Source organism: Ruditapes philippinarum, unplaced genomic scaffold (genome assembly GCF_026571515.1).
Source record: "Ruditapes philippinarum isolate M1 unplaced genomic scaffold, ASM2657151v2 ctg1234_1_1_1_1, whole genome shotgun sequence".
Classification (NCBI taxonomy): Eukaryota; Metazoa; Mollusca; class Bivalvia; order Venerida; family Veneridae; genus Ruditapes; species Ruditapes philippinarum.
The window spans coordinates 194,616-213,425 of record NW_026866730.1 but is presented as its reverse complement, the minus strand read 5'-3'; the positions used below and the strand labels follow the sequence as shown (position 1 = coordinate 213,425).

At 31.1% G+C, this 18,810-nt stretch overlaps 1 protein-coding gene across 4 annotated transcripts in view; it reads right to left on the bottom strand.

Moving 5' to 3' along the window:
- The window catches only part of LOC132733523 (multiple C2 and transmembrane domain-containing protein 1-like), a 129,547-nt gene that overhangs the window by 44,770 nt on the left and 65,967 nt on the right, over window positions 1-18,810 (bottom strand). Inside the window, exon 1 of one of the 4 annotated variants that reach the window (XM_060720183.1) lies at window positions 12,755-13,137. The exons of the other annotated variants lie outside the window; for them this stretch is intronic. Coding sequence (XP_060576166.1) covers window positions 12,755-12,982 — 228 coding nt within the window. The 5' untranslated portion in view covers window positions 12,983-13,137. Of the gene's footprint in view, window positions 1-12,754; window positions 13,138-18,810 lie in introns of those variants that run through there. 4 annotated transcript variants of the gene reach the window in all.

Genomic DNA, 18,810 nt, shown 5'->3' with positions numbered 1-18,810 from the left:
CGCTGAACCTAAAACCACTAAATGTATGCCTCTTGCTTTGACAAAAGCCCCCTAATTAACGCCAATGACTGCTTTTTTATAGCGCTTACATACATCTAAAGGAAAATACAACTCCGTTTTAGGACAGTCATTCTTTTTTTTTTTTATGATTAAATGGCAAATGTTTTTAAGAGTAATCTATACTGACACAATTTTTAGACAGATTCATATTATATATAGACAGTTCCGATCTAAACTTGTTTAAGAATTTCAAGAATTAAAGAAAATACATCATAAAACACTAAATGTTATCTTATAATTGGGTCACAGTTTAAAACTTAAATCTTCAGAAGCAACTTTTAAATTTCTTTCACATATTAAATCTCACAATATTTATTTTCATCACCCATTTTTTTTTACCAAAGAAATTTTAAAGACAGTCTTTTTATTTATAAACCATCTTAAACCTACATTAAATTTTTTCTAATTTAAACAAAGTTAAAAATACAAAAACCATAAGCAGGAAGCAAGTTAAACCTACAACAAAGACTGTCATTGCTAAAGTCAATTGCAGGAAACCTAAAAGGTCAATTGCACGGAAACTAAAGTCAATTGCAGGGAAACTAAAAGGTCATTGCACTCAGGGAAACTAGTCAATTGCAGGGAAACTTAAGTCATAGCAAAGTGAATTTATAAACAGCAAACTTCCTAAATTTGACATTATTATGAAATAACTTCATAAATTGACAGTAGTTGTGTATATAAATTAAATAAACATCATGATTAAACAAACATGAAGTATTATAGAAATTTCCTATATTTGTCCACTTACAGACAAGACCAGTCAATCAATTGTCAAATTTGCTGGCAAGAAGCAATTTTCTATTGGCATTATAACAATTATCATCAAATAAGTTATGCTGTCAGTCTATAATTACAATTCCATTTTGAAACTACCTCTCACTTGAAGACCACTTAGCAATAAATTAACATCTAATTATCACAGTTAAATAGCAGATGCATATCAGATTTAATGGATAATTCACATATAAATAATGTCTGCTGCTATATTATTTTTGTCAGATTTTGGTTCCTAAATAAACACAAAATGTCTATATACCAATGAATCTTAAAAGCCTGAAACTGCAATAATGTGAAATAAAATTTAATGAAAGCTGATTAAACCTATTCTAAGAAACCAAGAAATACTGATATTCAAATTTTTCACTTTTTAGTCTAAGTCACATGAAAATGAGTGCAACTTTAAATGTAAAGCTTGCTCTACATCGGACCTGGCACCCTAAGAATACCTTTTAATGGTTCTGCTAACTGAGCAATTCAGGCTTTAGCAAGCATTGCAAAGATTGAGTAAGCTGGATCTATACTTCCTCACATGAATGTTATATCACATCATTCCATGAGGGGCAATTGAAAAAAAAGAACAAAGATCACCATGGCAAATCTTAGAAAACAGCCCAAGACACAACCGAATGTCAACAAGCTTAACAAGTCTGCCTAATTATCACAATGAACTACTTAAAACATACATTAATATATCTCCAAATTACTTGCCAGTGTTATCTGATGTCTAAGTTTTAAACAATTTAAATACAAACATTGTGCACCAGCGATTGACTGGCGTCAACCAATATAAACATTGAACATCGAATTTAACAGGAGAATTAAGCGCACAGAAACATCTACCAAATAACAACTACCTAAACCTATCATCATAGTGAACATTGCATGTTGCTACTGAAGACAATTGAAAGCAAAACATGCACGCCTGACATCAACATGGCATCATCATCAAAATAAGCATACCTGCCAATAACTACAATTATTATCAGCAAAGAAAATTTTGTAAACCTTTTCATGACTACCTAGTGAAATATAAGTACCCTGTAATTGTTGGTCACTGGTAAATAGTCATCACCAAATATGATATCATACACTGTGTAGCATCAAGGTATGGTAATTATCAATAATCATAATCATATCTTAAAACAATGCCTATCAAGAGCACTGGTGATAAACTTCTCAGAATTAAGTACATCATTTATGATAAGAGAAGAAACCTAAAATCAAAACACAAAAATATTGATTGTTGCATATTTAAGAGTTATTCTCTTTACCAGACACATGGAAACATACAACACTTGTATGATCTTCACAGACAACAAACTTCCTTGTTTATATATTATCCTGCCAAATAGACTAAAACGAAAATCCCAATATAATTTGAACTCCACAGAAATACAAAAACACATCCCTACAGTACAGATATATCCATTTTTGTATCCCATAAGCAAAACAGAATAAGCTTAGACCTAACATGCTATAGGAAATCTTCAACTTGTCCAATACTTCACCAAAAATATATCATAGCTGTGCCAATGATCGGAAATTATCCCCATAACTATCATGGTTATGTTTCCATCAATCATAATTCTATTTGGAAGGGACAGTCAGAATTTGAGGACATTGTCCTTGAACTTTGTCTTACTTATTATATAGTATTTGTTCTGAAGAGTCAGTTTTTACAGAACTCTTATCCTGAAATTTCATGGTGATTTTGAATTTTTTTTTTCTTCATGACAATTTGTTTCAATTATGATTCTCTTTAACCAGGCAAGTTTAAGAAAATTCACAGCGCAATTTTTACTTTGAAAATTTCCTAATAAAAGAGACTTCATTTTTTTTTTCATTCATCCACGCAAAAAAAACATGACAATTCTCTTTGAAACTGTCAATAATTTTACAATAATTATGAAAACTTAATCACTTTTTACATGACAATATTTTTTTGGCATTAAAACTTAATCTATCAGTATTTTATTTTTAAAAAAAGAAAGATTCCCGACCAACGAAATTTCCGGGATCCAATAATCACAGTTTATGGTAAAAACTTGCCTGAATTCTCCCAGCAAAACATAAATCAATCACTTAACAGAATTTCACCATGAAAATTGTATTTCCCCTTTTCCAGTATCATAATTAAGATCAATTCTGTTATATTGATTGAACTTGTCAAAACAGTTTGGTCATAATTGTACCCTTGAAATATGCTAAAGAGTCAATAATTACTTGCCTAATTTATACGAATTTGACTTATTAGGGGCTGTTCATATGAAAAGACAGTGCAAAACCATGATCATGCAGATTTAAGAGACACTCTTTCAACTAATAGTTTTGATATCTAAATCCTTTGAATCAACTAGAAATGTGTCCATAGGACACGGGTGCCCCAACACTCCACCAATTTGTCAATCTTATGTCTCTAGGTCAACTTCACATGCTGATCAACATTCTTGTAAGGTTTCATGACTCTAGGTCAATTACTTTTGAGCTATGTGCGACACAAAAAGAGACAAAAAGAGAACGGATGGACGGAAGGATGGACAGACGGACAGACAAGGGTAAATCTAAATGCCCCCTCCCCTATAGCGGGGGCACAATAAAGTATAGCTCATAAAATTTAAAATATGATTGTTATAATTGAATTTTTCAGGGCAAGGGTTCTAGCTCATACCAATCAATACCTGAGCATACTACTTTAACCTGAACTAAAGAAATTCTACAGTCTGTTCCTCCACCTTAACCCTTAACAGCTTTGCCACCAGTATTGGCTCTTAATACTGACTGACTATCTTCATATCCCAAATATTGATATTGGACTGAATTCCAGAAAATTGGAAAAAAGAACAAGTTCATTTAAGAAGTTTAAAGCGGTTAAAGAGTTAATATTCTCATTTACCAAATAAGACATTATAACAATTCCCTGCCATGGACAAAGTGCTTGAGTAATTTACAACAATTCCTACACCTATACTTTTTTTCTGGAATCATATCAATAAATTTTGTAACTAATTAATTATAAGCAAACATCTAATTTCACAGTGGATAGGCTACTTTGCAAACCAATCAATAAATGTGCCTTTCTCAAATCAATAATTCAAACCAACCATTAATTTGTTTAGAATTGTCACTGTAACAAACATGTTTGCCTTTCCATACTGTTTTCTGTACCTGAATGCCCCAGAGAGAGGAATATGTACAGCAGTCAGTACTGGAAGAAGAAGAAGATGACAGGCCTCTTTGGCCAATTGTGGTTTATGAATGCTGACTTTATTTTTAATGACATTAAGAAAATATCGAAAATATTGTTATATCAGTTTGATAAAAAGAGACAGTTAGTATATAGGCAAGACAAGAAAATCATATCTCTTGTAGACACATAGTTTCACCACTGTTTCATTAGATCACTTCCTGTGAATGCCTGTTTCATCTGGGGGAATCACTCAATATCTGTCACCCTCACAGACAGTAAAGCCTCTGATGTATATAGTTAGGTCAAAGACTTGTTGAAATATAATATGAATCAACACTATATATCTTCCTCCACAGAAATAGAGAAATGCAGGGATAGATTAGGATCCATTCTAACAAGATAGACACTTAATTCATTATTTAATCAAGGATTGCTGACAGCAAAGGTTCAAACCCTGTCAGGGGCAAGCTGCCGTTTCCTTGAGTAAGAAACTTTACATTCATTGCTTAGCACTGCTTGGTTCCAGAAATGAATTTGACTGTGTTTCAATAAGCTTATAGCTTCTAACGCAATCAAACTAAAATAAATTTGTATAAACTTATCCTTATTTCAAAATGACTCCAGGTTTAAATCTAAATATAGATCAAACATTTTCGATGGCTAAGGTATAAAAACTTGTTTTTAGTCAACTAAAATTATATATTCAAATATCTTCAGTTAAATTGGCCTTTCAACAACAATAATTGTAATTCTCTTGGTTCATCTCTTTGACTTAGTTTGAATCAAGTGATATTTTGTAATCAAAGGGAGACAATACAGACAAACTTGACTAAACAGTGACTTGCTGTAGTTACTTCCCTTTACAAGGAATATCCTTTTTCATTCAATCTCATTACTATTTGCTCTGTAGGTGAATATCTTTCAGTGAATATCTGTAAGAAAAACCACTTTGTATATCATTAGAAGAAATAAGATGTAAACTAATCAGAATATCTCAATTTCTATATTATCTTATATCAGCTGCAGAATACAAAATCTAACACAACATACTAGTACTTCATCAAGAGACGCAGACTAGGACTATCTCAAATCCTTTGATCATTTTAACAACAAATATACATTTACATATGAAAGATCAAAAGAAATTAAAAAGTTTAACCTTTTTACTCATAATCATAATGCAGTATCTAGACTTACTTATTTACCACCAACGTAAATATTAAGCTTATGGCATTATACTTCAGGCTTAATATCATATCATGATTATACTATCCTTAAATCATGAATATTCAGTCACACCACATAATTCTATACAGGCCACGATTATGGTGACTGGCCTACATGGATTGCTAGAGCAAAATCTTTTCAGACAAGGACCTTTAAGACTATAGCTACTTCAGGGTAACTTACACATATGAAAGACAGCAAGATTCCAACCATAAGTGGTGACACACAAACCTAAAGTGGTGACACTCAAACCAACAGTGGTGACACTCAAAATAAGAAACTCAAACCCATAGTGATGATACTGACTAAACCACAGTAGTGACACTAAAACCCACAGTGATGACACAAACCCACTGTGATGACACTAAAATCCGCAGTGATGACACTCAAACCCACTGTGATGACACTAAAACCCACAGTGATGTCACTTGAACTGTTACACTTAAACCCACATTAAAATTTTGTGATTCTCAAATCCACAGTTGTAACACTCAAACCCACAGTGGTGACACTCAAACTCACAGTGGTGACACTCAAACTCACAGTAGTAACACTCAAACTGTTAAAATTAAACCCACAGTTGTGATTTTCTCAAACCCATAGTTGTAACCCAGTGGTGACACTCAAACCCAATGATGACACTCAAACCCACAGTGGAGACACTGAAACCCAGTTTTGACACATGAACATTGACACTCAAACACACAGTTGTGGCACTCAATCCCATGACACAGAGTGGTGACACAATATGATTATTTTACTACTACCAAGCTTATGAAGGTTCTGTACAAAAGTTTTTAACATATTTGTTTATTTCTATGTTTTCAGACAATATTGTCTTAAAATGATCTTATTTCGATACTAATTTGAACAATTTCATTATTAAACTAAGCTATTATTACTAAGCTCAGACAACTCTGGCGTGCATACTGGCCAGACAGGCTTTATACATTATATTCTGGTGGCATTATAACATTTTAATTACAAGTCATTATTGCCTCTAGCTATGTAATCTTTTGAGTTATTCAGACTACCATGGTATAGAAGTGCAACCATGTAATTATAATCCCATTGTTTTTTAACAAAACCAGAATTCTAGAAATACTTCAGCAAAGCTAAGATCAACCTAAAGAACAATTTTATCGTTCAGGCAGTCTTCATCATCAACTAATCAAAATATTATCTGAATTAGTTACAAAATACATGTAGTTTCCAAACAGCATATTATAGAATTTCCTATTTTTTCTCTAAATTCTTCTCTTTGATAAATTAAAATTTTCTTCACATTTAAATCCAGTATTTCACACTTATTACAACATAAAATACATAATGTTATTTGTATTTGTAGCACAGAGGTTGTTCTTTTTACACGCTTTTGCTCACATTATGTATTTAATTTTGTATATCCTTCTTAAACACAGTAATTAATTGCCCATGGCTTTCATTTATAAGATTTAATTACAATTTATATCTAATACATCCTTGCTGTCATTTATATAGATGTATACATTCAACATTAAAGTACCTATATGTCATCATAATACAGGCCAATATATTTAACTATTAATGTAGGTTTTTTCATTTCACTTCTATAATATACATAATCTTTAATTAATACATTTGATTGAGGCCTTTGTTTATCCTGTAGCATCACAGTGGTCACAACTGAGCCTGCCAATATGAATTTAACTAATCTGAGCCACGTCACGACAAAACCAACGTAGTGTGTTTGCGACCAGCATGGATCCAGACCAGTCTGATCAGGATCCATACTGTTCGCTTACCAACTCTATTACAAGTTGAGAAACTGACAGGGAACAGCATGGATCCTGATCAGACTGCGTGGATGCGCAGGCTGGTCTGGATCCATGCTTGTCGCAAACGTACTATGTTGGTTTTGTCGTGACTCGGCTCATTTATCTTTTATAACCTTTATTTACCAATGCTAAACACTGTGCCGACCAAGATCAGCTGACACATCTATGCCATCTGATCATGGTCTACACTAAACTTAAAACAGCCTATTTTAAAAAGCAATAAAATAGTTTTATTAATTACTATAATTTACATATAAAATGATATAGTTAAACTAACAAACAAACATCATTGATAAATCATGATAAACAAGTCCCTAGTGTAAACAAGACAAAATTAAATATTTTGACAAGAGAGCATTTCCTTAGCTATTAATAATATTTTAGTCCACCAAAGCTTGCAACTGTACATTACTAATACTATGTTTACAACTTTCAAAATTGGGAAAAATTATCATATATATCTACAGATTTATATAAAATTCTGAGCCTTTAATTATTTCATGCTAATCAGTGAATTCAAATTAACCAAGTTTTATCCATGAAATTCAGTTTACCACAACACAACTCCACTAAAATAGGAGTAACATACACCACAATGATGACTATAATCTTGAATAAATGACAACATGTTCTTTACATGCACTTCAATGACAAGAATTAAAAATCCAGACTTTTTACATATTAGGCATTAAATAATTTTGTATTTTTTTATTTTTGTTCATGAATATGCTATTTGAGGGAGCATGCCTCCAGATTCATGAAAATGTATTTAAAACAAAATGTTTTGAAGTGAACAATAAAAGAAAGTAATTTACACATTGCTTATGACACTTAACAATCCATGTAAATTACAAAAAAGAAGAGGTCATAATATGCAAAAAAAGCTGAAATATAACAGTTTATTCACTTAAAACAAACAAATATCTCCTTTGTATTAATTTTGTGAAACTCCGATGGAGTTAAATTTAATTGAGAATCTGACTCAGTTTGTATAATAATCTTCACTGGCCAATAGAGAAGTCAGTACTTTATTTTTTAATTTTTCCCTTAGTGTTGGAAGGCTTTGTCCAGATTGCAAGAACAGGACAAGAATCTGGAGAAGGGGTGATTCCTTGGAGGCAATGAAATAACAATATTATATGAAAATTGCAGTCCATTTAAGATATTTAGCAGGTTAGGGGTTATTATGCTTATGTTTGTACAGAATGTAACTCAAAGACAGTACGTGTTCATTTTAATAATGGTATTTTAAAGCTTTCAGTAAAAACTAAAAGTACTTTTGATCCACTTTTTTTTTCATTTATTCATCAATTTATAATAACACGCCTTTTGTTTTTTACCTTGACTAAAGGTAAATTTTTAAGAATTTTATTCTTATTCTTTATTATATACCAATACTCTAAGTACTGTATGGGAAAAAACAATAGAAACATAATCACAAAGAATCTTACATCCTAAAACTTTGTTCTGCTCCAGATAAATAAACAATTATTGATCATGTCAGAATGTTTGGGCCACACTAGAAAACTTGTATTAATAATAATTTCCCTGGAAATATGCTTTAATGCTTACAATACTGCAAAAACAGACATGTTTTATGTTGTTTTATGTTGTTTTTGCAGAAACCTAGTTTTCACCACGTTCCCATGGGAATTAATATACACAACAAATGTGATTAGATGAAAATATAGTTGTATTTTCTACAAATTAATGCATAGTTTTGACAAAATGTATTAAAATCAATGTTTTCTTTTTTGGTAAAATGTATTCATTGACAATATTATGTGTGGGAATAGCCACAGCACCACAAAATGTAAAGGAAAAGTAATAACTAGGAAATTTTAGCTGGAAAAAGCAGAACAAGAGGGCCATGATGACCCATCCTGGCCAAGTTTGATGACAACTGAGTCAAACATGTGACCTCTAGTGTGTTAAAAAGGTTTTTTTTATATTTGGGCAATGTGACCTAATTTTTGACCGGAGCGACCTATATTCAAACTTGACTTGGAAATCATCAAAACAACCTTCCTGACGAATTTCCAGGTAATTTGGATCAAAACTGCAGCCACTAGAGTGTTAAAAAGATGTTTCCATTTTTAGCTCCTGTGACCTAGTTTTTGACCGGACATGACCAATCTTCAAACTTGACCTAGAAATCATCAAAACAACATTCCTTACAAATTTCCAGAATATTTGGTTCAAAACTGAAGCCACTAGAGTGTTAACAAGCTTTTTCTACTTTAGCTTCTGTGACCTAGTTTTTGACCGAAGATGACCCATCTTCGAACTTGACCTAGAAATCATCAAAACAATCTTCATGACAAATTTCCAGAATATTTGAATCCACTAGAGTGTTAACAAGCTTTTTCTATTTTTAGCTCCTGTGACCTAGTTTTTGACCGGAGATGACCCATCTTCAAACTTGACCTAGAAATCATCAAAACAACCTTCCTGACTAATTTCCAGAATATTTGGATGAAAACTGCAGCCACTAGAGTGTAAATAAGCTTTTTCTATTTTTAGCTCCTGTGACCTAGTTTTTGACCGAAGATGACCCATATTCAAACTTGACCTAGAAATCATCAAAACAACATTTCTGACAAATTTCCAGAATATTTGGATGAAAACTGCAGCCACTAGAGTGTTAACAAGCTTTTTCCTTTTTTAGCTCCTGTGACCTAGTTTTTGACCGGACATGACCCATCTTCGAACTTGACCTAGAAATCATCAAAAAAACCTTCCTGACAAATTTCCAGAATATTTGGATCAAAACTGCAGCCACTAGAGTGTTAACAAGCTTTTTCTATTTTTAGCTCCTGTGACCTAGTTTTTCATCGGAGGTCACCCATGATCGAACTCATCCGAGATATTATTGAGACAGATATTCTGACAAAGTTTCATGATGATTGAGGAATAAATGCGACTGCTAGAGTGTTAACGAACTAAATGTGGACGGACAACGGACAACAGACAATCATCGATGCTCAGGTGAGCTAAAAATTCACTGTAAATTAACATCTTTGAAAGTGATAGAAATAATCTCTTTAAAAGGTATATCTTACAAAATATTTGTATAAAATTTATCAGCAGTAAAATCATATAGTTAAATTTCCATAAACTTATGGTGGATTTTCGAAAAAAGTTGTAATATAATATGCATCTGTTATGTAAACAGAACAAAATGTTCTGGAACAAAATATATTGTTGTTTAGCAATGATTTCATACAAAATCCATTCGCTTTTATGGCAATATAATTGCATATTCATTTAAGAAGTATTCTTTTTTTTAAATTCAAACAATAATTTTTACAGCAGATATACAGCTTTACACACTTCAACACCATCAAATTTTTAAACGATTATATCAAATCGTGTCTTAAATTTAGAACATTATTAAACAAAAATAATCTAAGCGTAAATTCAGAGCAACAAAGGGGGAAAACTCAAACTATAAGTTAATGGCATTATTAACACAGTTACCTCCCTTCATACATACCGGTACATACACACTATTTACTAAAACCTCTCACCAGTTAGATATGTATCTCAGTCATGCTATTGTATTAAAAGAATATCTAGTTTTCATGCACATTAAGTACTGTATTGCACTTGCAAAACATATCATAATATATAAAATAAAATAAATCTGAAATCTTATTACTGAAGGCAAATTTCCTGAGAAATGATTTTTGTTTCATTGATCAAGAAACCAAGCTGTCAAATAAGTTATAAATCTTTCACTCATACAGCTCATAATATCTTTAAATTTCAATTCTCAAAATTAGAACAAACTATAAACTAATTTATACAGAATCATAAAATACAATATTGGCCTAGTGAGTTTGTCAATATTGATGAAGTCTTAAATCATCGGGTTTTTATATTATCGATCATACTGAAAATTTTCATTCCTCAGGTCCTAACTAAAAGCTGAATGCCTCCAGATGAGTCAAAATATTTCAAGAAAATCAAACTTGGGAAAAATGTACTAAGATTTTAAGGAAAGTAAAAAGATTCAAGATTCAAGAAATATGATATGAGCAGATAATGACTGATTTTACAGTATTTATCACTATATTTCTACTGCGTGACAAATGCAGTATGGGTTATTTTTTGTATGCATATTTTAACCTCTTTTTGGTAATTTACATGGATTGTAAGTGCCGTTTGCATTGTGTAAATTACTTGCTTTGTTCACTTCACAATATTTTACTTTTATATACATTTTCAAAATTTTCATAAAAATTAGCATGAATCCTATGGCAAGCTGCTTTAAGGCAGTAATATTTTGAGGTATCCATGATGCAAACAAGATGGACGCCTTATCCAAGCATTATGGTGATGGAGAGCATTATGATATTAAGACCAGAGGCTGAAATATACAACCAACCTTATCACTTCAATTACTCATGTAATTGTGGCTTCTTTACAAGTAAAAGTCTTGACTGACAAAATAAAAAGCATCGAAATAAATGCAATTTACGACATCGTTGGAACCCACGGTACACATTACATTTTAATAATGGTATACAGTAAATAGCTTGTGTTACTTAGAATGAATATACACATGACAAGAAACAATATTACATGTATATTTTTTTTATTTTGTCACTTGTTTTTTCATACATTTTCCATTTTGATTTTCAATTAACCAACTTCTTCTGTAACATACTGCATAATGTAATACCAGTAAAATCAGTGTCTTCACAACAAAAAGAATTTATACAGCCGTCTTTACTGACTATTCAATAATTCTAACAACAACAACATTACTAGCGTAATTTATCAGGAAATAATTACTGAATTGTGATAGCACATCAATGGTAAACCCTGTTAGAAGAGGTTAGGGAGATTACACACTAGGCTAGGATCATCAATTATTCATTCCAGGCATGAATCTCCTATTACCATCATGTAACATGACAATTATCAAAACATTATTAACTTCTGAGTTCAGACCCAGACAAAATATGCACCATGGTTTTACCACAGTTTGATTTCCTGATTTCCATGGTTATAATATGGCCAGGCACAGCAGACAACCATGTAAGAACATGGTAAATAGAATAATGGTAATTATCCGTGCAATGACATGATACCATGAACAATCATGGTCTTGCTAAATTTCAACCATGGTTAACCTTGCTAAGCATGGTTAACCAATAACCATGGTATTGGAATATAGACAATGTTTCTTACTATGGTCAACCATGACTAAATATCATTTAAAGCAGGAACAAAATGGCTGATTTATTAATTAACATAGCAATATAACAAGTCACAAAATGTGTGACACAAAATTCCAGTAAAATATGAATCGTATAAAAAAATTTCTTAGTAAGTTATCAGGCAGAAATATATATGAACATGGATAACATTCAGATAAATAAGATATCATAAATTTATTGACTTAGCAAATGAATAATTAACTTGAAGTAAAATAAAATATATTACAAGTAAGGGGATTCCATATGTGAGATAACAGCCATAGTGAAAACTTGGTCAATCACTTGGTTGAGTAATAGTGATCCATGGTAAAAACATGGTCAATCATGTCTGGGTTAAAGTGATCCATGGTTATAACATGGTCAATCATGGCTGGGTTGATCATCTTATATGGCTGACCATGGTTATAATCATAATTAACTAATAATAATTAAATTGAAAAATGGATACATACCTCAGTGTCATGTACCACCTCTACCGGTATAACAGAGCTACCGAAATCAACCGACGTGTGCCGTGACTTCGGTAAAACTGGATGACTCTGCTCGTTTTTGGCAGACCTGAATGATAAACCAGGCACAACATCTGTCGTGTGACGTCGTCTACCACTCCGCAACTTACGCCCTATTGAGTCAAGCGGGCTTACAAAAAGTTTATTCAATAAATCCTCAGATGTTGCCATTTTTACTATTTCCTAATTTCCATTCACATTATTCCACACGTTTAACTTGAAATATGTCTGTGTCACTGTTATTTCCTCTTTTTTTTTCGTATTTTTCTTTCATTTTGCTTTAATTTCTTTGATTTTTGTTTTCTTTATCAAACACTGCACTTTTTATCACTAAATTAAAACAAAATATATTGGAGCAGTCGCAAAATTAATATGGAAAATGACACTGACTCATTAAATTTTACCATATACATGTATTAAATAGCTATAGAGACTTTAATACTGATACTGCTTATAAACACCTTGTAGATAAATAAATTTCAAACAAAGTTAATTATCTGTACTTAATGTGATAAAAAAAAAATCCTTAAGTCCTCCAATGCAATACTAGCCTCATACTTTAACAGGTATTTATTCCAATAAAATTTGCCAATAAAAGCATTGGAAATAGATAACTTATGGTATCATCCAGATGTGTCAATCTTTTAATGATTTTTCAAACCTTAGAACAGGAAATTTTTCCGTATATGCTAAATATATTGACAATTAACTATTAACAAGGGTGGAACAGTTTATTGAAGTGCATTATACAATTGAACCAAGTAACCAAACTTGAGGGAAGACTATTTACATGTAATGTGAGAATTAGCTTAGAAGTCACCACCAGACTCATGTTCATTTTCAGGTAAATTTAGAAAATGTTCTAAATAAAGATCTGATTGTCCATAAATTATCATAGGGTAGCCATTTTAAATAACAAGTAAGTTAACATTAAAATCAAACTGATTTGGATTGACTGTTTCATCAGATATGTTGTCTTTTCAAAAATTGAGTTTCAAAGAAAATTGTATGCCCACATTTTTTCACATGAAAATTGGGTTACCCACATGTCAAGAGGTAATGTACACATATTAATCGAATACATGGGAATCAATAGTTATTGTGCAATATTCACAAGCATAAAAGTTGGCAAATTCAATATATATAAATAATTTAATATGGCTTGAAATTTGTATAAAAAGGTGATTTGAAATTATGTTATGCAAGTCTTGTAGTTTTATATACATGTTCATCTTAATACTGTATTTAAGAGAGGTACTTTATCATAAATGAAGTTCTTTCTTTTTTCATAAATATCAAGATTAAAATGTTGGAAACACAATTGCAAAACAAAAAAGGCATATAATTTAATTTGTTGTTTTCTTGCATCCTTTCCTGTTTGCCCTATTTTGCACAATTTTTTATATACTTATGTAAAACTTCTTTTTTTCTAATTGAGCATAATAGGCCTTAAGAAATGATGATTTATTAATGTGACAAAAACGCAGACATGCATTCTGCTTAAAGCCAATATTATTTCTTGAAAATTATCGGTATATATTTCAGGTATCTTAATTGCATTAATACATTTATAAATACAATTAAACCTCTACAGAATATTAAGTAAACCATCATCAGAACCCACGGGTTACAACTGACCACTGAACTACTGTTCAGTGTATATGTAAATAAGTATGCATGGGTTCACCCAGGATGTATTTGAAAGAAATTTTTTTGGTTGTTTGGTGGTGAGAATCTGCTCTAGATTGGTTGAAGCTATTGTTAATTATGTCTTACTTTGGGTTAATTATGTCTTATTTTGGGTTAATTGTGTCCTACTTTGGGAAGAACTGGCTGTTTTTGAGAAGTTACTGGTCTACAGAGGGCTGCTCTGTAGAGGTTGCATTGTATAGTAATTGTTAATTTACAACACATTTTCTAATTACATCTAATTAATATTTAGTTAATCCTTTATAAAATATTCAATTCCAAAGAAAATGCTTTCAGCATGCATCATATAATACATCAATAATAAGCTGACATTATGTAATTGCAGTTTTCATTCAAATAATATATGTGTTCAAAAGAACTGAATAAAATTACCAATCAAACCTGGTAAAATTCATTCAAATAATATATGTTTCAAAGAATTTACTAAACTACAAATCAAACCAGGTAAGAAGTATAAAGTATGAGGAACATTCAATGTATCTTCCTATCAAATGATTATGAATTATGAAAGATATCATTAAATGAAGCTGCTAGAAGAAACCGTAGGATTTAAAGTGACAGAATTTCTGTTGCATGATGAAATTTAAGCACCACCTCTATCCAAAATTTAAGGACCATCAACAATACAGACCTACCAAACATGAAAGATATTGGTCAATAAATGAAGCTGTAAAAATCCTTTCACAAAGAACTACCAATGAAGAGCATAAAACAAAACCTTCAAAACAACAGAGAAGTAAAAGTCACTGTTCCAACCAACAAACTTAAATACAAAAATTAACTAGGCTAATCCCTATTGGAAACAGCAAAGTGATATTGCATTATCTGGTAAGTGCCTTCCAACAGAGAGAAAATGATTTCATAATTTGTCCTATTTTTTAAAACATTTAAAACTTATTAACAAAGTGAACACAAACATTTTAGGAATTTAAAGATTAACTACTTGAAGAAAATTAAACATCTAAACATTAGAAAACCATGTAAATTCTGGAACACCAAAAAAAAAATCATGTAAACACTGGTAAAAACAAAACAAAAAACAATAATTAAACACTTGTAAACCATGTAAACACTGATAATACCAGAAAACCAAGTATATACTGGCAAACACTGGTTCACCATGTAAACTTTAGAAAACGCCGGATACACCATGTAATCACTGGTTTAAACAATGTAAACTTTAGAAAACACCAGATACACCATGTAAACACTGGTTAAAACAATGTAAACATTAGAAAACACCCTGGGTATACCAAGTAAACACTGGTTTATACAATGTAATCTTTAGAAAACACCTGATACACCATGTAAACACTGGGTAAAACAATGTAAACTTAAGAAAACACCATGTAAAATGCAGGATACACCATGTAAACACTGGTTTAAACAATGTAAACTTTAGAAAACACCAGATACACCATGTAAACACTGGTTCAAACAATGTAAACTTTAGAAAACACCCTGGGTACACCATGTAAACAGTGGTTTAAACAATGTAATCTTTAGAAAACACCAGATACACCATGTAAACACTGGGTTAAACAATGTAAACTTTAGAAAACACCAGATATACCATGAAATCACTGATTTAAACAATGTAAACTTTAGAAAACACCGTATACATCATGTAAACACTGGTTTAAACAATGTAAACTTTAGAAAACACCAGATACACCATGTAAACACTGGTTTAAACAATGTAAACTTTAGAAAACACCGTATACATCATGTAAACACTGGTTTATCGATGTAAACTTTGGAAAACACCGTATACATCATGTAAACACTGGTTTAAACAATGTAAACTTACTAAGAAAACACCAGATACACCATGTAAACTCTGGTTGTAGCAATGTTTACTTTAGAAAACATCGAATACACCATGTAAACATGGGTGTTAACTTGTTAACACCAGTAAACAAAGATCACCAATCTAACCTAAACCATGTAAACACAAGAAAACAAAGGCAAACCATGTCAATTAAAGAAAAAACACATCTGATGAACCATTGTAAACAATGCAGTGTTCCCACTTCTATTTTTCATTGAGAGTATTTTTACCCCTTACCTTTGAAAACTGGGGGTAAAATAAAAATTCAGGGGGTACATAAATTTGTACAATAATATTCACTCCACACCCCCCCCCCCCTTAGGTAAAATTCATTGTGACCAACACATACTGGCATATATCCCCATCTCAATTAATGTAACTATTATTTAAGTTATTTTAATTTATAAACAGCATATAAATTGTTACACCACACCTTTGAACAAAACAAAGCTTCCTTTTTGGTGATGTTTTTATTTAACAAAATCGGCATCGCGAAAATATGTGACAAATGAAAATTTGTCTGTTTTCTGCAGAAACATTCACAATTCCAGTTGCTGCTGATTACAATTATATTAGAATTAATATTTTTTTAATATTTCAAGATTGTTTTTCATTGGCTATACTTACAGGCATCGTAAAACAAAAATTTCAAATTTGTAATTTACGGCAATAATTCCCAGAGGGGGGTCTGTAAACTTCATTGTGAATTGGGAGATTTTCTCACATTTCATCAATTTCAATGCTTTTTAAGTGATTTTTGTATGAGAAATTGTTCAAAAGAATAATTTTTGAATTATACATGATTAAGTTCCTGACTTTCTGTGCGTATTTTTACCCTCTTGTCTAAATTTCTGTACGTGAATTTTGGAATTTATGCGTAAAATACGCACATATGTGCGTAAATGGGAACACTGCAATGGAAAAATCAAAGGTAACCAATGTAAACAAAAGAGAATAAAAGATGAATTGTGTGTCACTGAGCACTTTACATACATTTGTGAACAAGTTGGAAGTTCAGAGCCATAGGCAAACAAACCAACAATGTTCATATATAATTTAAAATAATGGTAGCATTAAAAATAATTATTTTATCTAAACAGTTACATCCGTATTGATGTTTGCCTATAGGTAATCACCAAATGCCTTTCAGCCATTGTTTAAAGGTATTGATTTCACTAAAGAGTCATTTTGTTAAATGAATGCAGATTCAAAGATCAATATTCATGACACTATAGAAGTCTGTTGGCACTTTTATGATATATTTAAAGGTTCTCAAAAACCTGCATTCACCTTTTAAATATGCTGGAACATAAACTGATTACCCTCTATATATACTAACTCAGAAGCTCAATTTTTGTATTTTAATATTTATATTGAAAACTCCTATATTACTTTGAAATGGACTGTTCCAAATTCAATTTATCTTGACAAGTGCATTACAACCATATAACTAACATGTTCTTGCAGCAATTTTTCATGCAAAATACCCCTTGTTGTTTTTCTTTTGTTTGTTTGTTGTCTGTTTTTAAAACAGATGATATATTATAACTATAAAAACATAAGTCAGACTGTCAAAAAAATATTTCTTATACAAAAAAACTACATACCGTTTCTACCATTGCAATTTTCGATTCCATTTTACATGTTCCAGTATTACTCTTAAGCTACCAATGAGCGCAAAGTCTGCAAACTGTCCAGATGTACAGTCAGTGTAACATTTTATAACTCGAGTAATTCAAAAAAAAGTTTCAAAAAAAGTTTCAAACAAAAATTTAAAAATGTTTTTTCTCTAAATTAAGCAACACTTATAAAACTTGCAGACTGTAAATGTGAAGATTCACGGCCTGTGACAAATGCTTCATGCAATTTTCATAAACAGATGTTGAAAATTAATCAAGATTGTTTGGATTATCAGAAACATATCAGGGGTAACTCCAGGGAAGTGATGAAAAGATGAAAGCTCGGCATTCAGTACAGTCAGAGATAAATGTAAAACATATGAAATTATCAATTGTTGTAATTGTAAAATATTATGTATATTGTTCTCCTCTCATATTGACTAAAAAAAATGTACTATATTTACTAACCATATTTATTTTCTTGTTCAACTGTTAATTCCGCTCATATATATCATATCATTTGCTTCAAAACATGATGAGAATTATCAAAATCCATATTCAATTTACGGACAAATAATTTGAGTTAAAGTTTTTAATGTTAATACTGTAAAGTACTACTTGTTATAGTTCTAGTTACATTATGATTCATACTATCTTTAACATTTAAAACATAAAAATTATTTTGTCTACAGTCAAAAACATTAAAAAATTGACAATTTTTTCAGACATACATTAATGGACTACCCAAAACTTATTCATAGTAATGAGTAAAATATTATCCTATTTCACTATGACTCTTAATAAAGATATAAAATATTTTGGCCGAAAACTTCCTTGTA